This window comes from Lissotriton vulgaris, chromosome 10, assembly GCF_964263255.1.
Source record: "Lissotriton vulgaris chromosome 10, aLisVul1.2, whole genome shotgun sequence".
Taxonomy (NCBI): domain Eukaryota; kingdom Metazoa; phylum Chordata; class Amphibia; order Caudata; family Salamandridae; genus Lissotriton; species Lissotriton vulgaris.
The window spans coordinates 56,802,892-56,828,418 of NC_141698.1; the positions used below are offsets into that span (position 1 = coordinate 56,802,892).

Genomic DNA, 25,527 nt, shown 5'->3' on the forward strand with positions numbered 1-25,527 from the left:
ACAAAGCATTGCTTTGCACCAAGGGGGCATTATATGAGTGGTACATGGGCGTTCCCATGCCGCCACCCATGCCTTTTGACGTAAAACCCTATCTACAAACAATTGTGGACACGGTTTAGCGCCAAAAGTGAACACCATTTAAAAGGAGGCATTAAGAGGAGCAGCGTTTGTATTGTTATTGTTGACTTTGCATGTGTGCTGCGCACACATGCAAAGTGCAGCACGCAGGCAAAGCAGGAAAAGTTTTGAAGTGTGTCTACCTAGAGTATTTTTACTGGAAGGTTACCGTTCCAGTACAAAACCTACGGTGGACTCAGGCACACATTCCCGCGCTATGGCGCTAAGTTGTGTGTTTGGTGCAGTGCAGCCGAAATCAGTGCCGGCGCTAGGGAGAGAGGAAGAGAGCGCTATCTCTGTAGATATGTCCCGCAACACAGCGCATCAGTTTTGGTTGCTGTGCTGCGTTCCATGCATTTTTTATAAATCTGGGCTAAAGAGAGCAGGTGGTAGCTTGCAATAAATCAAAGTAACCATGCTGGCTTCGGTTTGGACTAGATGTGTCTGCAAAGGTATCTGTGCCGCTGCCTGTAAGACGTCCGTGGGATTGTTGGAGTGGACTGACCCATGGTCTGGTTGTATTGGCATCTGTATAGGGCAAACCTACCTATGAAGCACTGTACATCATGAGGAAGGGTTGAGAGATGGTCTACAAGATCATGTACATCAAGTGGGGTCTACACAAATACACTTTAAGTCACAGGAAGATGAAGTGATTAATCCAGAATCACATGATGCTGAGTCAAGCTCAAAGGCCAGGATTCCTTCCTGGGTCCCCCTAGGCAGCATGTATACCTCTCCTCCCCATGTGTCTTGAGGGTCTCCGCTACTATTGATCGTCGGCTGTTGCAGAGGGACCTGCAGATGAACTATGTTTTGGGGGGAAGAGAACTGGTGGGTTCCTGAAGCTCTTCTTCAGGAGGACTTTGAGACTGAAGTGAAGATTTACAATAATCTGAAGCCTTTAGGACGCACCTTACACTACAAGACAGTGTGAAAGTTATTTCTTCTGAATATCCACAAGTACTTCTCCATTTATCCAAACCTGGTGCACCTTGAATTTCTTTTAACTGTAGCACTTTGTGTATTTGTGCACAGGCAGCACAAACTCTTTCCTCCTTCACTTTAAGAATACGTCCTTGCTGCTTGGACCACTTTACCTGAGGTGAACCAAGGGGCCTGTTGACCCTGCAGACAAGATTTTAGGGCAGATCAGAACAATCTGTCCACCCCAGGTCTGAACTGGACTTCCATTTAAAATCCTGAGGGATTCTGGGAGTTTAATTCCTCGATCCTATGCACTAAACCAATGGATTAAGAACTGCTGAGAACAAATAGTAGAAGGAAATGGAACAACTGCTCCAGTTTGTAGCTAGAACACAGTTCGCAATCTCAGGGCTCTGCTGTGCTTTAGAGTAAATGCACCTCTAGCTTAGGCCAGAATGATGGCTCAGTGAGCCAAGCACTCGATCACCAGTTTGAATCCTTGCGCAGAGTGAGGCTTCCAACCTTCCAAGGCGGCTAAACTGAGCACCATTATATTGGGTTGCCGACAAATTATTTACAGCACTTAGAAACGGTAAATACATAAGTTATACACATCTTCAATTTCCTAAAAATACAGACGAAAAAGTACTCACTTGCAGGACTGTTTGCAGAGGTGAATGCAGTTCTCTCGGGCGCTGACAGAATCCCGCAGGGTGTAATAACACGACACTGTGTGTGAGAAAGCAGACAAACACAACAACACGTGAGGCTTGGGTCTTTGAAACTACAAATGGTGGTTGCTATCATTTTGAGGCAGGTCAACTTTTAAGACAATGGCAAATCTAGCCCTGTCTCATGGAGAACTGCTGAGAACGATGCAGAGACAGAGGGGTACCATTCTGCCAAAGCAATGTCGCCTCTCACTGAGATGATAGGCTTCAGTCACTGAGACTGCAAAGCAACACTGACAATATAGGATCCTTAGTCACTGGAACTGAAAAGCAATATTCATGAGATGGGATTGGATCTCTCTTTTAGGGGAAAGTAATATTGAAAAAAGAGATCCTTCAATCATCAATATTGCAAAACAACACTCCAAAGATGTAAACCTTCCACCCCTGGCGCTACACTTTCAGTGACCCTGCAAAGTAACAGTGAGAGAAATGCCACCCCATGGACTAATATCCTACACATAATCAAGAGAGTGATATTTTAGAAGCCTAAAGAAAATGACTAAATTACTCAAGAGACAATCTAATTGGAGTGCCAGGAACAATTCGCGACAGCTGACAATACTTTTAATTATCTCGTAATCAATCAGGGGGGAGAGAAACTGAGATCCATTCGGCGTCCAGACAATAGGAAAATAATTAAAGGCGAATGGATCACTTGTCCTGTTTTGTATTGTAACCGGGCACCGTGAGGGCTGAAACATGTCGACCACTCACAGTTTTTAAAAATAGGCGCTATAGAACAATAACCCTTCTAGATATGCACCGCCTTTTGGTTTTAACCTTGCCCCATCTCCAACTGAATAAAACACAATTTTTGAGAGATGGAGGCAATTTTAAATTCACTTTACTCACATTCCCACCATTTCTGATCACTACTGTAATCACCAGTTGGTCTCCCTCCGGGAGGAGAAAAGCATATTTTAAAGACCCTATGATGATGCTTTTCACGTAGGCTCAGAAGCGGAAGATCAAGATATACCGCTCTGTTACCTTTTGCGTGAATGAGGGTTTTTTAGATGGTTAGAACCCCAGACCCAGGTTACAATACAGGAAAAGTGATCCATTCGCCTTTGATCAAATACCATCAATTAGCCATTGCAGTGGCATCTTAAAACAGAATCACTAGGCCAACTTAATTCTAACCTAAACAAAATAAACTGAGTGAAGAATTGATTACTTAAACATAGCCACAAGACAAATGTAAGAACAGCTGAAAGTACAACCCAGAGACAAGGGTAAACCTAAACCTAAAACTTAATACAATCTAATTCACAAACACCAGCTAAAACACCGTCTCTAGGTCAACAACAGACACACAAGCTTAATGTGAGGCAGATTAAACACAATCCCCTACTCAGAATGCAAAAAGAGGGTTCATTTTGATTAGCTAAAAGTTTACTCAGAGTTCAATGTCCAGAAAGCTGAAAACAAGGCCTTTAACACAATGATAGATCAAATGTGATAAAAGGGACTAGAATCATATATGATTAATGACCAAAGCGATGTATCATTGCTGGAAATACAACCAACAGACTAATGCACCGGTAGCCTCACACACAATTAATATGGCAAGGATAGTCTATAATAAAATCATGAAACCAATGTGTGGGCAGGCAGAAAGCAAATCATTAGACCTGTGGGAGATAGACTATAATATAATTACTTGACAGCTGTACAGACAGCCGAAAACACAATCAAGAGATCACGTTATGGATAGTTTAAAATGCAATCACTGGACTAACAGCAATTAGCATCAAACACAGTTCATAGAATGATGCATGGATAGCACGGAGAAGAAGCACTAGACCGACAGCAAATAGCATCAAACACAGTTCATATGCTGACGCATGGATAGCACGGAGAAGAATCACTAGACCGACAGCAAATAGTATCAAACACAGTTCATAGACTGATGCATGGATAGCAAGAAGAACAATCACTAGTCCGACAGCACATAGCATCAAACGCAGTTCAGAGGCTGACGCACAGATAGCATGAAGAACAATCACTACACCAACAACACATAGCATCAAACACAGTTCAGAGGCTGAGGCATGGATATCAAGCAGAACCGTCACTAGACCAACAGCAATTAGCATCAAACACAGTTCATAGAATGACGCATGGATAGCAAGAAGAACAATCACTAGACCAACAACAAATAGCATCAAACGCAGTTCATATGCTGAGGCACGGATAGCATGAAGAACAATCACTAGACGGACAGCAAATGGCATCAAACACGCTTCATATGCTGAGGCATGGATAGAATGAAGAACAATCACTAGACGGACAGCAAATAGCATCAAACACGCTTCATATGCTGAGGCATGGATAGAATGAAGAACAATCACTAGACGGACAGCAAATAGCATCAAACACGCTTCATATGCTGAGGCATGGATAGCAAGAAGAACAATCACTAGACCAACAACAAATAGCATCAAAGGCAGTTCATATGCTGAGGCATGGATAGCATGAAGAACAATCACTAGACCAACAGCAAATAGCATCAAACACAGTTCAGAGGCTGACGGACGGATATCAAGAAGAACCGTCACTAGACCAACAGCAAATAGCATCAAACACAGTTCAGAGGCTGACGGACGGATATCAAGAAGAACAGTCACTAGACCAACAGCAAATAGCATCAAACGCGGTTCATAGACTGACGCACGGATCGCATGAAGAACACTCACTAGACCAACAGCAAATAGAATCAAACGGAGTTCATTGAATGATCCATGGATAGCATGAAGAATGCTCTGTAGACCAAAAGCAAAGAGCATCAAACGCAGTTTACAGACTGATGCACGGATAGAATGAAGAACAACCACTAGACAAACAGCAAACAGCATCAAACGCAGTTCATAGGCTGAGGCACGGATAGCATGAAGAACACTCACTAGACCAATCAAAGACGGACTGTAATAAGATTGTTAGATTAACAGACAGTAAGCCTGAAAAGCAATCACCTGATCAATTTTTGGACATCCTCAAATAAAATCAATGAACCAACGAGAGATCACATGAAACAGGCTCAAGAGACCAATGCATGGATGCCTGAAGTAGAACTGCTAGATATGGGATGCTTATTCTAAAGGACCATTCTGGGCCAGGGCTTTGAAAGCCATTGAAACAAAATGACCAGCCTAGCACATGCATTGCTAAACCTGCCACTGAACAGGTGCATGGGTAGATTGACACAGTCACAGAACAAAGAATGGAGGGGCGAGGCATGCTCGAATGCCTTGGCGCGCTTGGAGTTATTCAGCGCCATCTATATAAAACTTTATAAATAATTCACTTACCCCACTCTGGGTTATTCTCATGGTTGCAATACTGGGCTAGCTCTGTCAGGGGGTACATGTAGTGGGCACAGCCACACTGGGTGAACATCTGCTCTTGGAAACAGGACCGCAGGCAGGACTGGAAGAGAAAGAGAAAACATAGCTTTGTGAGAATCAAAATGGCGGGAAGCCTGTCTCATTGGGCGTCACAGTGTAACTGAAGGACATTTTTCCCACCGGGGCAAGTGTGTCCTTCTCACCAGGTGTTTTCTTTGGCTAAAGAATCTGTTTTAAACATTCATGAGTCTGGGCCTGTAGCACACACCTCTGGTCCACGAGGAACTCATGTTAGTTCATAAATTCTTATCTATATAAGCACCGTTCTGTTTATTTTTAACTGGGGAGAGGATGTGGCCTAATGGCCAGGGCTGCCGACTTTGGAACTGGGGAACCAGGTTTCTAGTCTCGGTGTCGTCTCAAGATCCTATGATTCTGGACAAATCACGTACTCTCCCCGTGCCTACCAAAAATGAATGTGTCCTTGCGTAATGTAACTGGTGCTTCTGTAAAGCGCTCTGATAGCACAGGGTCAAGTATGTGCTATATAAAACTGCAAACATTTTTTTTTTTTGTTCAAGATTTGGAATGATTTCCATAAACGAAACTGCTACCCTGTAAACCACAGTCACCACCAAGTAAGCTTGATATACTCGCATTAAGGAATGGTGGAAAAATAGAAAAAGTGAGGGATGGCACAACCCGGGCAAGCTTTAGCGCTGGTGGCGTCCTGAGCAACAATCGTTTTTGGCCCCCATGACCTCCTCCTCAGATTCCCTCACTACCACCGGGTCAAAGAGCACCTCATTTCTCCATAGCACCCCTCTCACATTCCTTTCCGTTGTCTTAACGCACTGGTAAACGCAGGCTTTAGTAATAAGAATGTATATCTATCTAAAAGAACCCTTTTTAGCAACATTGGGAATAGATAAAGAAAGACTGGGGAAAAAAACTAACATCCTAACCTATTTTATGCAGTTTGAATGTAGCTTTTTGAAGACAGTTCAGTAAAAGTCACTGTTCTCTATTAGGGTTGTATCTTATCAGGGCTCGAGTCGGGGTACCACGCGGGTGGACGGCGTCCCCCCACTTATTTTACAGGGGGGACACCGTCCCAGCTGACAAACAGCTGGAATTCACCTTTTTGGCCTCTCTGGGACGAGATCGGAACCACCTTTCGTGATGTCACTTCCTGTCGTGACGTCACTTCCGGTGACAGCGTCCCCCCCACTTCTTTTTTTTAGGACTTGTGCCCTGTATCTTATGAACTGCAGTAACAAAAGGATCTCTATGACAAAAGCAGTAATCCACTCAGCTATCCACATAAAATACAGATATGTGATCTGCACGGTATGCGTTCTTTGCAGCAGGCATATTAATCCTCTATGTTACTTTATGGTCAGCTAAATCTGCCACAAGACAAAACTCCGAGCTCTCTCTTGCGAGAACATTTATCGCAAGCGTTATCTTTACATTTTTATTGCTGCCTGAAAGCTGGTCGCACAAGGAACTTGGCAGCGGGTGTTTTTAAATCGAAAGCTATTGATATTACAGGCCTTGGTTTGGGGCCTGTGACGAAGCGCAACACAGTTCGCTGTAATGATACCCTAGGGCCTAGACACCGTCAGCGAGGGTATATGCCTCGGGCATTTTTAATACTTTTTTCTTGACGTCATGGCCTGTACCACGGGGCACGAGGATGTAGGGCTCAAATGACGAACACCCCTATGATCTCCATGTGCAATAGGCTCACCCACGCAATACGACACACCATTTGATAATCACCCCCCCCCCCCGCCCCCCCCCCCCCGCGAGGTCAAGGCTCCCCTCCTCCATGTCAGCGTTCAGTGCAGCTGCACCAGTCGCACCGCCCTGAAGCCGGCCCTGGGCACAACATTGAGCGAATTGTGAATGCAAACAGAAAGTTGTCAGACCGCTTTCACTAACCTTTTAGTGACCTGAATAGTTTAGTTGCCTATCATGGCCCGGAAGTCCCACTCCTTGACCTCAGCTAACCTGCTAGTCCGTGCTTCTGCCTATCATGGCCCGGAAGTCCCACCCCTTGACCTCAGCTAACCTGCTAGTCACAGTGCTGCAGCCTCCAGAAGCTGATCTGTCACAGTCTCATAGGGGAACTCGCACCTGTCCTGCTCTGTTGCCAGGTATGACACAACCACACATGTGTAAACCACGCATGCCATAACCACGCAGTTTTTACAATGACGGTCGCTTTACTATGCTTGCCTTTACCATGCATGCCTTTGCAACAAATTTTGTAGTAAAGGCATGTTTAGTAAAGTTATATGCGTGGTAAAGATCCCACCCCAGCCCCCCGCCCCGGCCCAAAAACCCTAAAATCCAGCCCTCCTGTGTGCTAATCTACCTGCCCCAGTCCTATTAACTACCCCGACCTACTACCCTGAGCCCTAAAATCCGGCCCGCCCAAAAAGACTACCCTAACCCTCTTCATAGCCCTAAAAATTGGCCCCAGGCCTGAAAACTGCCCCTTTCCCCAGAGCCCCTAAACTCAACCCCCTGCCGTAAAACCTACCAGACCCTTGCCCTGAGCCCTAAAAACGTCTCCCACCCTTAAAACCGACCCCCTCCTGGCCCCTGCCCAACTTACCACGCCACGTCCCGACTCCCGGTCTCTCCTGCAGCGATCCTTATGGCAGGGGCGGCTCTAGGCTCATGGCGGCCCTGGGCAGGGAGCGTAGGTAGGGGGCCCCGGGAGAGGGGGTCCGAGTGGAGCCGAGCGCGGAGACCAGTGAAGAGCGGGGGTCAGGGTGTTTGGAAGTGGAACAGAACCGGAGGCCGCCAAATCCCTGCCAGGGGCCGCAACGCAAATATGTATCCATCTTCAGAGGATTATGGCGTGGTGGCCCTGTGCAGGTGCACAGCTTGCACATGCCTAAGGCCGCACCTGCTTATGGTTCTTCTCCCCACCCACCCAGACAGGTAGAATGCCGACAGTCTTAACCACCCATGTGCGCAGTTAAGGCAAGCGTTGCTCAGCTTGCGGGGAAACGGCACACGTGCTAACGTCCACGTTGTAAAGGCAGTTCCTTTTCTTGTTGCCTTGCCCCCCACATCACTCCCATAAAATAAGATTGGGAAGTTGATGCTGCCAAACACATTCACCATGATGCCTGTTGTTACTGCTGTGTTGTAATATGGCACCTACATGTCACACACTATGCCACTAACACCAATAATCACAGCTGCCCACATCCCATCAACCACTAGGAACGCAAACCATACATGTAGACAGCAACCTCAAATATATGTGTGCTACAAATAACACTCTAAAATTGTATACACTCACACAAGCACACACCGTCTCAAACAAAATAATTGTCATACTCAAATCTTCCTGTCCTTGCAATTGACTTGATCTACATACACACGCCTCGATTCACACCCAGCGGGCGCTGCAGACATCTGTCAAAGTTTAGGATTGGAAAACCCATGAGGTTTACTAAAATCCCGTGTTAAAGGGCCTTCATGATCTGAGATATGCCTTGGAAAAATCTTAAACATTTCTTGAGAAAAGTCATTTGAAGAGACATTATGGTTAAAGTCCAAAACTGAAAAAACGACCGACATGTCCCTAATGCACAAATTCACGCATGACATCACAGATGACATCAATGGTACCACTGATGACGTCAGATAGGGTAAAAGGGATGTATGACGTTAGCACGCATACTATTACCACGCATACCTTTACAACGCGGTATTTACAACGAATACCGTTACAACACATAGCGCTTTGAGGTGCTGGATAGTGGTAAGTATAATTTTATATTCCAACTCCAGTCCCCGTGGACACTAGGAAGGTGTTGGATATAAAATTAACTTATTCCCTATCCTAGAGCGCCCCCCAGCGCAATGCGTTGTAATGGTATGCGTGGTAATGCCTGCGTTGTAATGGTAGTGCGTGGTAAAAAATGCGTGCTAAACGTTGTATACCGGGTAAAAGTAATGACACCATTAGTGTCCTACTCCTGCAAAAAGAGGAGGCTGGAGCCCGGCAAAGTTTCGAGCTGTCCGCATGAAGGCTTCAGATGAACTTGATGCCAGCTGCAGGGCTCCTGAGAGTGACGTCAGAGCTCAGTGGAGAAAGATCTGGGGCCTGGGCTGCTAAGCTCGGGAGATCAGAGGTAACAGGTTTGCTGTGCTCGAGAGAGAGAGAGAGAGAGAGAGAGAGAGAGAGAGATAGCTCTCAAGAGTCAGGGCCTGTGTACTCTCTAAGCAAGTGAGAGAGAGAAAGAGATGGAGAAAGACTAAGAGAAAGAAAGAGGGTAGAGAAAGAGGAGTTAAGCGAGACAGGGTGAGAGGGACAGAAAGGTAGAGAAAGTGAGAGAGAAAGAGAGAAGGAGACAGAGTGAGAGAGAAGAGAGCTCAGTTTTGCTGTACTTTTAACTATCAGGGAAAGGGTTTCTGAGACAGAGAACAAGAAACAGAGTACGTGAGATAAAGAAAGAAAAGAGAGAGAGAGGAGAGATATCGGAGGTCAGGGGTTTTCTGAGCCCTGGAGTGTCAGCACCAGGGTTCCTGAGGGACAGAGAGGAAGAGAATGACACAGAGAGGTGAAATCAGTAATTTTCTTGGCTTTCAAGTTTCAGGGTCAGGACTGCAGAGCAAGAAAGATAGAGACTGATGAGAGAGTGAGTGAGAGAGAGAGAGAGAGAGAGAGAGAGAGAGAGAGAGAGAGAGTGTGTGAGAGAGAAAGAGAGAGAGAGAGAAAGAGAGAGAGAGAGAAAGAGAGAGAGAAAGAGAGAGAGAGAGAGAGAGAGAGAGAGAGAGAGAGAGAGAGAGAGAGAGAGAGAGAAAAGGAGTGAAAGAGAGCGAGACAGGGAGCAAGGGAAAAAGTGAGAGGAGCAAGAGAGAGTCAGGAGAGGACGAGAGAGGGTGTTGAAGTTAAAGGGCAGGGTTTCATACAAGAGTCTAGAGACCTTCAGGTACGAGGTAAGGTAGAAGGTAAGTTCTCTATTTCATGTTAGGCCCTTCGGTTACAACAGGTGTCGCCAACTCGTGAGCTACCAGTCGCTCTCCAGCCGCCTGTGAGTAGCTCTCCTGTGTGCAGCCCAGCCTATGGCTACCAAAACTTTTTGCTCGGTTAAAATATTATATGAATATAATAATTAAAAGGCATGTATTCAAGACGCAAATGTGTGTATTTTCCTAACTTATAAGCCGATGTGTCTAGAAAAATAGTTACATTTTCAAAATGTGTTTAAAGCTACCATCTGAGTTGGATTGATGTATTACTCATTGGATTGGTGCCAGGGGTATTGCAGGTATGGTTGGTATGTACTACCCATGTAATAATTCAGTTCAAATTGTCAAAAACTTTTTGAGATTATTGCTGCAAACCCTGCCTAATGCACCGATGTGATCACTGCTGGTACTCCTGGATGGGGTGTTCACTTTTACATCACTAGTATTAGTAGTTTGGGAGGATTTTCATTGAACATAAGTAGCTCTTGTTACAGAAAAGGTTGGAGAACCCTTGGTTACAATAGCAGCAGGTAGGTCCTGTTGGGGCTCCATTCTTGCGCCACCTGTCCCAATCTCCTCGCTTCCACTACAGACCACAGACCAACATTCTATTACACCATTCACACTCTGCCAGGGCTTTGTTAGGCACTGGTGTTAGGACCACCACCCTACAAAGAGAAGAGGCCATGGCTCTCAGAGTTCTGAGTAAAGAGTGAGGAGGTCAGAGCTCCAAGTGAGTTCACATCTGCAGGTCTCTTAGGAGCTCAGAGTTTTAAGGTTAATTGGAATTTCATCTGGCAAGAACTGCAATCAGTGCTTTGTGAAAAAAAGGCATTCATTTCTGGTTGGCACAGCTTGTGAATGCTTCATTATGTAACGTAAGCAAAGGAATGAGGAAGTCCAGGTGAAAACAAAATAACTCGGGTAAGAAGGCGCATTCCATTTAGGTGAAATGTGTGTGATAAATGCTCCTTGTCAGCAAGTCAAGTCAGATGGGGTTAGCTAAAACATATATTTCAAAAGTGCCTGTAAACACTGTTTCAACAAACTATGTATGGCTAAACTAGTAACAGAAATGCTAATGTCTTTGCTTATAAACCTAATAAAATACTTTGAAATCAAAAAAGAAAATACAGTATGAAATTGTTTAGCATGAAGCTTTCTACGTGATTTCGTCTTCTTTTATCTTTGTTAATGGATATCTCTTAAATATGGGCGGAATCACCCCCTGCTGTACATTACAAGGACATTGCAAGTTACAAAGGAGCCTGGGACCCAAATGGAGAACCGGGCTGAGGCCGGGTTCCTTTTTTAGGTCTCAGACTAGGGTGATTTGGAAGTATTCTTATAACGCACAGTAGAGGTCTTTCATTCCTTATAGTATATGGCGCATTTTAATACGTCAATTTCAAATGTGGCTGTGGTTTGGAATATGTTATGACAGGCAGGGGGATGTATGACGTTACAGCGCATACTTTTACCACGAATGCCTTTACAACGCGGTATTTACAACGAAAACCTTTACAACGCATAGCGCTTTGGTGTGCTGGATAGTGAATAGTTTAATTTACTATTCCAACTCCAGTCCCCGTGGACACTAGGGAAGGTGTTGGATAGTAAATTAAACGTATTCCCTATCTTAGAGCGCCCCCCAGCGCAATGCGTTGTAATGGTTCGCGTTGTAAAAGTTGAGTCGTAAAGGCACTGCGTTGTAAAAGTTGCGTTGTAAAGGATGTTTCCCCAGGCAGGGTGATTTCTCCTTTCTTGTAATTAGTTCTGGGAGTGCAATACATACCCTGTGAATGTTTACGGAAAAACACAATGCTGAAGAAAGAGCTGAAACATAAGTTATCCGCTGCTGTCATGCTGCTCAACTGCAGCTTGATAGCAGCGTTGGGATTTGCAGAAGGGGGTTGCCTAGGCTCCAGGAGGTGCGGTCATGCTGATGCCAGAAGAAAGAAGATAACTTGGAGGAGAGAAACACAGATAAGTACATTTTTTATTATCTTTTTGGCCCCCACCGGGTTAGCTTCTCTGCCCCTTCTATGCCCTCCAGTGTTGAGGGTCACCGCCCGCCACTGGGTGCTTTGTTGCTCTTCCAAAGGCCTCCCCACTTTCAGGCCCCCCTCTTTTAGTCCAATGCCAATCATTATCTGTGAGATATGGGAGACTAAGGGACCCCATCACAATGTGGGTGGCATCACCCCGCAGCGAATGGGCTAAACAAATCCTGCGTCCTCTGTCTTACCACTGGACCCACAGACATCCCATAAACAAGGGAGGTGCGTTTCCTTGAGCCTTCATCTTCCCTTCGACCTACAAGTGCCTATCTGCCAGCAGTTACCGCTCTGCTTGTCAAGGTGCCACAGTCGCTTGAGGTTCATTTGGCCTTTTGCTGCTCTTTTGACCAGCATCCGTCTCTTGTGTTAGAGCAGCCCCTTTGGCTTCCTGTAGGAAACCGGTCCGCACTCAGGTGCCTTTGTTCATTGTGGAACACGAGTCCCTGCGATGAGTGGTACTAATCAAAAAGGAGGTCAGGAATTTCCAAATTACTTTTTCCAATGATTATGAGGTTGGACCACTACAAATTATAAGCTCTGGAAGCAGAGTTCTTGTGCGTTGGAGGGAGTGGTGGGTGGCTGGTGGCATGGTCTGAGTGTGCAGGGCAGATACCAGATACCGAGACAGACTGAAGAAAGTCGACGCTACATATGGAGGTAGTAACCAGGGCCGCAGGTAAACCGGCCCTGGTAATTACGTCGAACCAGTCATGCGGGGGGGGGGGGGGTAGCGCCAGTGGGAAACACTGCTGCTGCGCTTTTGTTACAGGGGCCGATATTACAGCACTGTTGCAAAACTGGCACCAGTAACAAAACCGGCCCCCACCGGTCCAAAACTGGCTCCCACCCTTCCAGCCCACTGGGAAAATGCCTGGTGCCTGCTACAGCCAGTCTGGCCCTGGGAGTAACCTCGAAGCGTGGTATACAGGTGTGTATATCTCCAAAGCACACATCTCTTTTGTCACAAGCTGTGAACTCCGCAGGCAAGAACAAATGAGCCAAGCAGGTTCCTGTCACCCAGGTTGCAGTCAGGCATGGGCCAGAAGCCCCAGAGGTCATGGTCACAGCCCATCACTATCCCCACATCGAGGGCCGGTCCCCTGGTCAAGGTGTAATGAAGCAGCCTGACACAGAGGTATGAGTCCCCATGGGTCACAGGAGAACAGAGCCGGTCAAGGGCCTTTTTGAAAACATAAGGAAAGTGCAGTAGAAGCACAAGAACGAAGAACCAGACCAGTGCTAGGCTCCTCCCTTTCTGTTCTTGAGAGGGTGGCAGGCACTGCCATCATGGCAAAACCAAAGGGGATGATGGACGGAGTGTTGAACATTGCAAGCACTCGCCCCCAGTCAACTGAACTGGGTTTAATCCATCATCATTCTTTAGCTCACTCCGCAACCCCAGTTCAGACATAGCCATCATGGCTGCTGAATGGGTACACACATTGCCACGCGCCACTCATCACCGGCTACATAAAGAGCCTTGCAACCAAAAGGTACAGAGATCCTCTGTGGAGAAGCATGGCAGATCCGAGCATGAATTTATCGTCGATGAAGAGAGCATGCAATTTAGGAAACTGATGAAACTGAACTGCTCGGGAGGACTTTGGATGTGGGCTGTTTGGTTTCTCGTCTGTTGGCACTCTTACCCACAGTGCTATGACTTACCGGCTTCAAGACGACACATGCGTCTATGTGCGACCATTCAACCGATGTGACAGATGTAGTTGAGTAAGGGTTGGACATGTAAGTGAGATGCCTCCCCAAGGAAGAATATGATTAGGGAACGAAACAACAAAAAGGAGATGGTTGGGTATTCGATGCGCTGAGTTGTTGGTGGTAAATTTCACTATATCAAGATGCTCATAGGGATATAGGTAATGTCCATCCAACCATCATCAAACATGTAGACAGGTTCCACATTTATTTTGAACTATACCGAATACTCTGAACTTTTATTGCTCGGAATACAACAATTATGACTAGGGAATGCCCGAGCCCTGCATCAAGGGTTTTCTAATTGAAGGTTTAGAAGTCCACCCTCAGGGGTTCATGACTTACTTTAATGGGTTGAGGGATGTATGGACGGGGACATGGGCAAAGTTTACGATGATTTAAGGCCAACAATGTGCTCCAGAAGTAGTAACAAGTCCTTTAAATGCCTGCTTCTGATACAGTGAACAGGCAATCTCAGGGGGTTTTCCACAATCACTCGTGGTTGTAGGGAGCGGCTAGAAGTGACAAAGGTGAGAAAGCAGGACACAACTACTTTCAAGTTGTAGCCAAACATTCCTTAGTTTCCATGAGTCCTCTATGGTGGCTTTGACAGCAGTCCAGGCTCATACCGGAAAGATGGTGTGAAGTTGGTTCTGGATACAATAACTGACATAGTTTTACACATGTAATAATAAACATGCTTTTGTTTTCACGTAACGCGTCATAACATACTCTTCGGTTTCTAGCAGGTGTTATTATATAATATTTATATAGTGCTCCATCTGGCATTTGCGATGCTTCTAACTGCTGCTAATATTAAAGAATAATGGTATTACCCAGTGTTATCGTACCTATTTATTGCCCTCGGAAGGATGCAAGGCCAAGGATGCTAGATCAAGATTCAAACTTGTAAACTTTAGATCACTGCAGATGCCAGTGGCGAGCGTTATCTCACTGAGTCATCTTGCCGGGAGCCCAATTTTTTCATAGGAAACAGTGGTGAAAACCAGAAGACAGCACTTCCAGCTTCAGATAGGCATTGTATAACATTCAACTAAGTGCTGGCCACTTGCGTTACTCTTGGGTGATCTTCACGCTCACCCGGAAGTTCTCGGATGACAATCAGTGGTATGTCACCTTGCTTTGGGTCTTTGAGAAGTCATAGCTTTGGTTCACAAACACAAAGACCTTCAGTGGGACAACTGTGCAACAGGGTTGTGTAATGTATGGAGCAGTTCTAGACAGGTCTACCACAATAGTCCTTTGATGTCTATTAGGACTTTCCAGGCCAAATGAGTGGGGTTTGCTGCTGTAGTGGTATTTTGGCCATAAATCACAATTTCATTCAACTAAAAAAAAGTTTCTTGAAAACTTTTTCCTGACCTTGCAGACAAGGTCTTGGCTTGCATTTGCAAGTGGTTTCTGGCTGGTGAGCAATAGTCTTCAAACTCAAAACTATTCAACCGCAGTCAGGGTTTGACCTACTGCTGTATGGATCACAGGATTAGTGGTTTGAAAGCAGGCGAGTTTAGTGAGCCGGTGGATCACCCTAGCTTGTCACGCTCAAGATCTGAGAGTGCTTCAGAGGGACCTCGGGCACCGGGATCTCTGGGTGAAGTTTAAGACAACAGAGATCTAATAAAAGCCAATATCTTATATATTGTACCATTTGAAGTGAAAAAATCTTTCACTGGAGTATCCTTGCGGACCTTGGCCTCCCTTCTAAAAGGGGTTCTCAGGCCACTAGCTGTGCTGACCAGGCAGAAGTGAGTGCTGCAGTGCAGGCGGCCTGGAAAGAGTCTGAGTTAGCGCATAAAAGTAGGCTGGAAGGTAGGGTAACCACTCCTTAGCTTTTGCCCCCATTAATTGTTGTCCATGCTGTAATTCTAGTATGCTTCTCTGCTGTAGCATGCCCTGTCTGGCAGCTTCCACAATCTACAGAGTCTGGCAGAGTGGCCCTGCATGATATAATGTCCTCCTGCCCATACGGTGTCTCTAATCCAGAGACACATTTCAGGGGGAACGTCATTTCAGGATCATGATTAGCACTTGGACTTTCCGCATGGTGCCTCCCATAGGAGAACGGTTGATACACAGCCTCAACGTCATTCAAGCACTGTACAGGTCTCCACAGGAGCCTCTGAGTGTTCAAAGGACTGTTGTAAAGCAGAACTCCCAACCATGTTTAGTGAAAGGGAGTTGGCCAAGGGCCGACTTCCAATCGTGAAAGGCTATCTTTCAAACTCTGGGCAGACGGCCCCTCAGGTGAGGCGCTGTTTTTGGTGTTTCTTTGATGGACTATGGAGGCAGTCATTACTTACACAAAACATTCCTTGGTCTTCTGTATGCAGTGGCTTAGTATCAGGCAGAAGATGTCTTTGGCAGGTATAGCTCATTTGTCGTAATATGCAGACACACGGGGAAAAACAGGTATCCTCCATGAAAGAAGTAAACAGGGTTTTGGATACTCAGTAAAAGCTTGTGGTTATTCCTTTTTTTCCTACAAGGCTGTTGTGTTCCAGGAGGAATGGAATCTGGTGCTGGAGGTCAAGTGTGAGGGATGCGGCTAGGAGCAAGGAGTCTGATCTGCTTCATTGGTGCACAACTTCAGTCAATATTCATTTGATGGTGGCAACTATGCATTTCACAATGGCCCGTGACACGTGGCGGGGAGGCATGAGCCTTATGAATCAATGAAGGAGACCTTTCTATAAAGATCAAGGTCTTAGGCCTCTGAAATAATGATTTAATCTGGAGAAAGTTGACAGGTCTGATGGGAATTCGTTCTATGGTTTATTTGGTCTCTACACTTGAATACAATATAGATGAAGTTGCTAATAGTCCAGCTGGTACAGACGTGCCATCTGGGCTTCACTTTCTTAGGAAGCATTCAAGACATTAATTCAATATTTAGGTTTGAGTCAGAAGTTAGGTGCAGTCAGCAGGAGTTTTACATGTTAAGGAATTTCTAGGAGATTCCTTAATGATACTGTTTAGCAGGCCCTAAGTTACTCACCTATAACAACAGTTCTCCAGCACTGGAATCTTTCATATATTAATTGCTTGAATCATTCCGGTTGTCAAGAAGGGGGTCCTTAGTATCTTTAACAAATAGATGTAAAGCATATTGACATGCTTGAAAGATCACAGACTAGTGTTTATTTAGTGGATCATTGAAAACTGCCCAAACATCAGCCAATGAAGAGAATGTACTCTGAACTTCAATCCTCCTAGTTTGGAGCTCAGATTTCATAGTTTTAGTTTGCAAAGGGGGTTTTAGGGGCAACAGAAAGGACTACAACTCCCTTAGGTGTCTTAGAAACTGAATGGGTCAAATAGACACTGTAAAAAATATGGGATGCGCCTGTTAAAAGGGCCAGGCCTGCATTAAAGATATCAACACTGTCAATCTTTAGTTGCAGGTAAGTAAATTATTTGTTCTCAAGCATTGGATCTTTCCTACATGCTTGAATCAGAGCCGCAAACAGCACGTAATGTATAAAAGCATACCACAGACCACCATGAAGAAGAATCAGAAAAGCCGCCTCACCTTAATGAAATAAGTTGCAAAGACCTGCCTGCCCTGCGTCATATCTCTTGTCACTACTGACTCAAAGCAGTTGTGTCTTGTTATGGTGTGTTGTGTGTTAATTCATCCATGTAGTCTCTCTACAAATGTCCAAAAGTGGGACCCATGCATAAAGCTCCACCGTAGCTGCCACTCTTCGAGTCGAATGAGCTGCCACCTTTCTTTGGACAGGACATTTGGTCTTGAAGGCAGAACATGATGCTGCTACAATACATCTGTGAAGCCTTGCTTCATAGGATAGGCTTAAAAGTTACAAACAGCTCAAACATAAGTCTAAAGTCCTTCATTCTCACCACGTAGAACTTTGGACATAACCGGATGATCACAAAAGGGGGGAGCTCTCTCCTGAAGTAAAAGGACTCCGGAGAAATGAGCGCAGCACAATTGACTCACTGAGGTAGACCTCAGATGGAGTTCTTGGGAAGTACTTGAGTGTATTGCATAGCGCTCCTCTTGCTTTGTGAAACTAAAGAAAAGGTTCCTTAACAGTGAAAGCATGGCTCCAATTGACATGAGTGGCTGCCATTAGCCAGGGGGACTTTCAAAGACAAATGCTTAAGGGTTGGCAAACTGTTTCAAATGGGCTTTTCATCAATTAAGACTGACTAATTGATTAGGAATTTTGTAGGCCTTGCCACTACCCTGGTTCAGGGTGTTCAAAGTGTTATCTTTAGACTGTGCCAGCAGTTGACACTTTGGCGAAGGACCTAGAAAAGGCCACTCTTGAAGTCCTTGTTAACAGAGTCGGAGAAGAAAAATCTTGTGAGTGTCGGAATGTGGATATTGCTGAAAGGAGGATATTCACTGACCTGTACACCAAGCCTATCTTGGACAGGTGCCATAAGATCTTAGGTGGCTCGCAAAAGCATACATGCAAACCTTGGTGAAAGCAGCAGATACAGAATAAATATTTGTCACTTTGCCTTGTTCGCCTCCGTAGCAGAGGATGCTTGAGCCTGGGCCAAGATCTGACAACATTCCTGAGCGATCCTAGGTGCAAAAATTCAGGGTAACAAAAAAGAGGAGTACCACCATAAAAGGCTCAAAAAGCGATTGTGGTGGGATGGTTTTCTAGTGGAAAAAGAAGAAAGTCCTTCTTTGGTTTTAATAAACCCCTCACTCACCGACCTAGTCGGTGACATGCTTCATCATCGGGGTCCACCTTGACAGCCGAGTGCCATCAAGGTGTGCTGCGACACCTGGAATACAGTGGAGCTGGTTTATGAATGATGAGTGCAACAAAAAAGTAAGTGTGTTAAAAATTGTCCTGGTATGACTTATAGGAGAAATATTTTATTCTTAAGACTACTGGATAATATTAAAAACGTGTGTGTAGATACAATAATAGGTTAATTATGACCGTGCGTATCTGTAGATAAGTGAAAGGTAGACATGTTTCAAACCGTATTGGAAATTACTGGTTTTTCGTCAGGACCAAAAAAGTAAATGGGTGGTCAGGGCACACTAATGCCCTGCCATACCTGCATTCCTTTGTAATCTGTTAACAAAATCTGTTACAGGGCGAAAAAGCTGTAACCCGGGTGTGGTTACGCTGAAAGTAAAAAAGACCTGTAAGGAGAGAAAGAGAATAAGTCACAAGAAAACTCGTTATGTGCCTGCAACGTAGTGAAGTGACGAAATCTGCTGTCTCTGTGAGTCATCCCACACAAAATTAATGCGGACTATTTTAGTGCAGTGTGCTGCTCAATTACATAGAAATAACGTATTGGCGCAATACAGCCATTATGGCTACCTAGCACACCTATCAATAGTTGTGTGCTTAATGAAAAAGATCCGGGATTTTGTCACTCGCATCCGTTAATTCTAGGTGCGTGGCTAGGCAACAGTCATATCCTTAGAAGTTAAAGGAGTAACGACGTGCTATTGATTCATCTTGATCCAACCGAGACAATACAGGACAAACACGACATATAACGCTCGCATGGTGCTTACTCCTAAATCAGGGTCATTAGGCTGCACGGGATTAGAGGGAAGGGTGGCCACTGATGGAAAACATATTCTGCAATGAAAGGGAGAGGATGCTTAGTTACGGGTTGACTTGCAGAGGGTACTGGAAAAATTCAAACGAAGAAACGGAAGCAATCGCGTTTCATCCGGGGAATTCAATATTCTACTTACAGTTTTCAAGTGGTACAGTCAAGCGGTATACCTAGTTTGCCCCTCCATGCGCCCGTAGTGAGAACGCATAGTGAAGCGGGTTAAGACTGCCGCCATCGGGGTCGGGGTGGGCGTGGTCTCCTGAGCGTGATGACGTCAGGCGCTCCCAGAAGGAGCGGTACGGTAGCCTCTGAGGTTCACACAGTGGTGCTGCTACAGTGAAGGAAACGCTACCGCGTTAGGAGAAACAGAAAAGGGGGAGCGTAGTTTAGCACTAGGATTACGGCTGATGCTCCAAAGAATAAAGCGATCGCCTAGGTAATGCGTATTCAGAAGAGACTGCTAAATTTGCATGATAAAAAGAAAAGAAAAAATGACGTTCCTAGAGTAATAATTACAAAGGGGTATATAATAACCCTTGCGGGACTTGTGGGACACCCCCGCGCCGCACGGCCACCAGCTGCTGCGTGTGCCCCTTGCCTGCCCTCTGCCTCGCTGCCTGCCTCGTTGCCGGCTGCCGGCTGCCTCCGCTGTTGTTGTTTTTGCCTTGTTTTTACTGTAATTTGTGCCTGTTTTTTATCTATTTCGTTTTGCCTGTGTTTTGGTTTTCCTTCCTTGTTGTCCGCCTACCTCGCCGCCCTCCGCTCTTCCTTCCCGCCACCCCCGCTTTTTCCCGCCCCTTTTTCTATTCTGTACCCTCCCCGCTCCCGCCTCCCAGCTGCTCCGCCCACCCGCGCACTTGGCCTTAAATGGCGACCGTGCGACGCAGGTGAGTGTGACCCACTTGTGGGACACCCCCGCGCCGCACGGCCACCAGCTGCTGCGTGTGCCCCTTGCCTGCCCTCTGCCTCGCTGCCTGCCTCGTTGCCGGCTGCCGGCTTCCTCCGCTGTTGTTTTTGCCTTGTTTTTACTGTAATTTGTGCCTGTTTTTATCTATTTCGTTTTGCCTGTGTTTTGGTTTTCCTTCCTTGTTGTTCGCCTACCTCGCCGCCCTCCGCTCTCCCTTCCCGCCACCGCCGCTTTTCCCCGCCCCTTTTTCTATTCTGTACCCTCCCCGCTCCCGCCTCCCAGCTGCTCCGCCCACCCGCGCACTTCGCCTTAAATGGCGACCGTGCGAACGCGCAGCGGTCACGCGCAGCGGTCACGCGCAGCGGGTGCGCCGTTTGTGCGCTGAAGGCGCGCCAAAGGTAAGCCCGTCTGCGCCCGTCCGCGACCGGATCGCGACCAGCGCCAGGACCCCTGGCCCCCGAAGACCCCGACCGACCCGCCTGACGTACTCCGCCGCCACCCTCACCGCTCTCAACACCGGCCGACTCCCAGATTGCCATCAAGCCACTCCACGACGCACCCACGGACATTTCAGCTGCCACGCCTGCAAGTTCACCTGCATCCGGACCAGCCTCGCACCAGCACCCGCCAAGTCGAACACCAGCAGCACCCACCTCAAGTGCATCCTGCTCAACACCCGCTCCGTCCACAGACACGCCATCGAACTCTGGAACCTTCTAGACGCCACAGCCCCAGACGTTGCCTTCCTCACGGAGACCTGGATGAACGCCTCTTCAGCTCCCGACATCGCCATCGCTATCCCAGAGGGCTACAAGATCGTCCGGAGGGACCGAAACGCCAACCAGATGGGAGGAGGCATCGCCATCATCCACAGGAACACCATCCGTCTCACGACCAGCACCGACAACACCCTGACCAGCGCCGAACACCTGCATTTCCAGATCCACACCAACCCGAACACCACCCTCAGAGGCACCCTGATCTACCGACCCCCTGGACCACGCACACAATTCAGCGAGGACATCGCCGACTTCGTCAGCCCGCATGCCCTCCCCTCCGCTGACTACATCCTCCTGGGAGACCTCAACTTCCATCTGGAGAACAACAACGACCGCAACACCAGCACCCTGCTCGACAACCACGCCAACCTTGGACTCAAGCAACTGGTGTCCACCCCCACCCACCTCGCCGGACACACACTCAACGCAGTCTTCTCTTCCAGCACAGACATCGACTTCAGCCACGCCACAGAGCTTCAATGGACGGACCACAGCTGCGTCCACTTCACCTTCAAGAGAACGACGACCCACCAACACCAGCAACAGGCCGCCCGCAGAAGCTGGAACAAGATCACAGCAGACCAGCTCGCCACCTCCCTGAGCCAGCACCCTCCTGCCAGCTCAGCGAACCCCAGCCAGGCCGCCGACAACCTCACGAAGTGGATCAGCATCTGCGCGGACGAGCTCGCCCCGCTGAGGACCCCGCCCAGCAGACCCGGCAGCAAGAAAGCCCCGTGGTTCACCGACGAACTCAAGAGCTCCAAGAAGAACTGCCGAGCCCTCGAGAAAGTCTGGAGAAGGGAACCGACACCGGACAACAGGACCTCCTTCAAACTGGCCACCCGGAGGCACCACAAGCTGATCCGCGCCGCCAAGAAAACAGCATTCAAGGACCGGTTGGACAACAACGCACACAACTGCAAGGAACTCTTCAACATCGTGAAAGAGCTTTCCAACCCCAGCGCAGGAAACAACGACATCACCCCATCGCAAGACCTCTGCAACTCCCTCGCTTCATACTTCCACAACAAGATCGCGGACATACACAACAGCTTCAACAACCAACCAACGCACACCATGACCGAACAACCACCCCCCACCACCACCCTCCACGCCTGGACCCCGATCAGCACCGAAGACACCATCCGCACGATGAACTCCATCCACTCCGGATCACCGACCGACCCCTGCCCTCATCACGTCTTCAACAAGGCCGACGGTGTCATCGCACCCCACTTGCGAGACATCATCAACACATCCTTCGACACCACCATCTTCCCTGAGAGCTGTAAACACGCTGAACTCAGCGCTCTACTCAAGAAATCAACAGCGGACCCCTCCGACCTCAAGAACTACCGCCCCATCTCGCTCCTCCCGTTTCCAGCCAAAGTCATCGAGAAGACCGTCAACAAGCAGATGGCCGCCTTCCTCGAGACGAACGGATCCCTCGACCCCTCACAGTCCGGCTTCCGAGCCAATCACAGCACCGAGACCGCCCTCATCGCCGCCACCGATGACATCCGAGCCCTGATGGACAATGGAGAAACAGCGGCCCTCATCCTCCTAGACCTCTCCGCGGCATTCGACACGGTCTGCCACCGCACCCTAGTACGGCGCCTCAGCAACATCGGAATCCAGGACAAGGCGCTGGAATGGATCATCTCCTTCCTCGACGGAAGAACACAGAGAGTCCGCCTACCACCGTACAAGTCAGAGGCCTCCGAAGTCATCTGCGGCGTCCCTCAAGGATCATCTCTGAGCCCCACCCTCTTCAACGTCTACATGAGCCCCCTCGCGGCCATCGTACGCAAACACAACCTCAGCATAATCTCCTACGCCGACGACACCCAGCTGATCCTCTCCCTGACCAACGACCCCGCCTCCGCCAGAGCCAACCTGCACGAAGGGATGAAAGAGGTAGCCGAGTGGATGACGACCAGCCGCCTGAAACTGAACTCTGACAAGACGGAGGTCCTCATCCTGGGCTCTTCACCCTCCGCCTGGGACGACTCCTGGTGGCCTCCCGCCCTGGGCACCGCACCCAAACCGACAGACCATGCACGCAACCTGGGCTTCATCCTGGACTCCTCCCTCTCCATGACCAGGCAAGTCAACAATGTCTCCTCGGCATGCTTCAACATCCTACGCATGCTACGGAAGATCTTCTGGTGGATCCCCACCGAGACCAGGAAGACCGTCACCCAGGCCCTCGTCACCAGCCGACTGGACTACGGCAACGCCCTCTACGCCGGTACCACCGCCAAGATCCAGAAGAGACTCCAGCGGATCCAGAACGCCTCAGCCAGACTCATCCTCGACATCCCACGAACCAGCCACATCACCGGACATCTGAGAGACCTTCACTGGCTCCCCGTCAACAAAAGAATCACCTTCCGCCTCCTCACCCACGCACACAAAGCCCTACACGACCAAGGCCCGAGCTACCTCAACAGCCGGATCAACTTCTACGCTCCCAAACTCCACCTCCGATCAGCCAACCACGCCCTCGCCGCCGTCCCCCGCATCCGAAGAGCGACTACAGGAGGAAGGTCCTTCTCCTACCTGGCCGCCAAGACCTGGAACTCCCTCCCTCCCGACCTGCGCCTGACCCAAGACCACCTCTCCTTCAGGAAGAAGCTGAAGACCTGTCTGTTCGAGCAGTAGCGGCACCCCCCCCCCCCCCCCCCCCAGCGCCTTGAGACCCTACGGGTATGTAGCGCGCTTTATAAGTGTCACTGATTGATTGATTGATTGATTGCTGAACCAATACAAAGGTATTTGTCAGGGCTATATTTCCTAATTTCCAATACGGTTTGAAACATGTAGACCTTTCACTTATCTACAGATACACACAGTCATAATTAACCTATTATTGTATCTACACACACGTTTTTAATATTGTCCAGTAGTCTTAAGAATAAAATATTTCTCCTATAAGTCATACCAGGACAATTTTTAACACACTTACTTTTTTGTTGCACTCATCATTCATAAACCAGCTCCACTGTATTCCAGGTGTTGCAGCACACCTTGATGGCACTCGGCTGTCAAGGTGGACCCCGATGATGAAGCATGTCACCGACTAGGTCGGTGAGTGAGGGGTTTATTAAAACCAAAGAAGGACTTTCTTCTTTTTCCACTAGAAAACTATCCCACCAAAATCGCTTTTTGAGCCTTTTATGGTGGTACTCCTCTTTTTTGTTATATAGATACCTAGCCTAGGGGACCAGGAGTACTTTCCGTCCACCCACGTGGATTAATTCCCTTTACTCTCTCCTTTTGTTTATTGTATATGCAAAAATTCAGGGTTCATAAACAAGACATATGTGGAGTGCTAGAGTCATGATTTAGAATCTGGCCAATGGGCCTGGAAAAGAGGGGTTTGTCCTCCCAGAATGAAATTGTGATAGTGCTGACAGGTGAAGAGGTTCTGTAAACCAAGACTGTATTGGCCAAACAAAATCAATGAGGATGACTTTGAATGACTCTCTCTTGATTTTGCTGAAGAATCTCAAAATGAGAGAGTAAAGGGTAAATCATATGGCAATGTAGTTGCTTTCCAAAAAGAGTTGTCACTTGTGTGAAGAATTTTGTGACTATCACTGGGGCAGACTTTAGTCTAAAGCGAAAAACTTTGAACAGTTAACGGTGACCGGCCACCTCTAACCGCAAACACCAATCACTTTTAGGATAGATGGGGGTGATAAACATAAGCATCCTGCAAGTCCAATGATATAGGAAATCTCAATTATAGACCTCTTGCAATGTCACCAAGACAAAAGACTGATTTCTGAGGAATTTCTTCTGCTGATACTGATCGATGATTAGATGCTAGTCTTCCAGTTTCTTTTTCATAGCAAAAAAGCCTGGAGAAGATTGGTTTGTTTTGCTGGGATCTGTGGGCAGGTGACGGGGCCAGTTTTAGCTGTAAGAAAAACACTTCTGCTAGGTGGAGCTTAAGCTATTGATTGTTTTCCTTCAGCAGTGGCACCCGAGAAGGTCTCTGAAAGAATTCCAGAGTGTGACAAATTTGGACAAAGTCTATGATTCAATGGTTTAATATAAAGGACTCCCATTGGGAAAAGTAGTCAGAGACTTTCTTTCCTATGGGATGCAATTGTAATGGTTGTGGCTGGTGCTGGGAAGTCAGGCTCTCTTTGCAGGGTCCTGGATTTTTGAGTGGGGTTGTCTGTTTCTTTGAGTTTGATTTCTGGAGTAAGACGATCTTGGCGGAGAGTATGACTGGCATTAATGGAGTTGTTTGTAGAAGTAGTGGAATTGATATCACACATGTGAGTAAAGCGGTTTCCAAAAACTTAGGCTGATCAAGGGCTGAAACTGATGTTGTAG

The 25,527-nt window shown here is 47.4% G+C and overlaps 1 protein-coding gene across 1 annotated transcript in view; it reads right to left on the reverse strand.

The window, feature by feature from the left end:
• Positions 1-25,527, reverse strand: part of SCNN1B (sodium channel epithelial 1 subunit beta) — a 163,674-nt gene that overhangs the window by 17,249 nt on the left and 120,898 nt on the right. Inside the window, exons 8-9 of the mRNA XM_086940444.1 lie at positions 5,090-5,207; positions 1,698-1,773 (exon numbers count right to left, since the gene is read on the reverse strand). Coding sequence (XP_086796570.1) covers positions 1,698-1,773; positions 5,090-5,207 — 194 coding nt within the window. The remainder of the gene's footprint in view (positions 1-1,697; positions 1,774-5,089; positions 5,208-25,527) is intronic.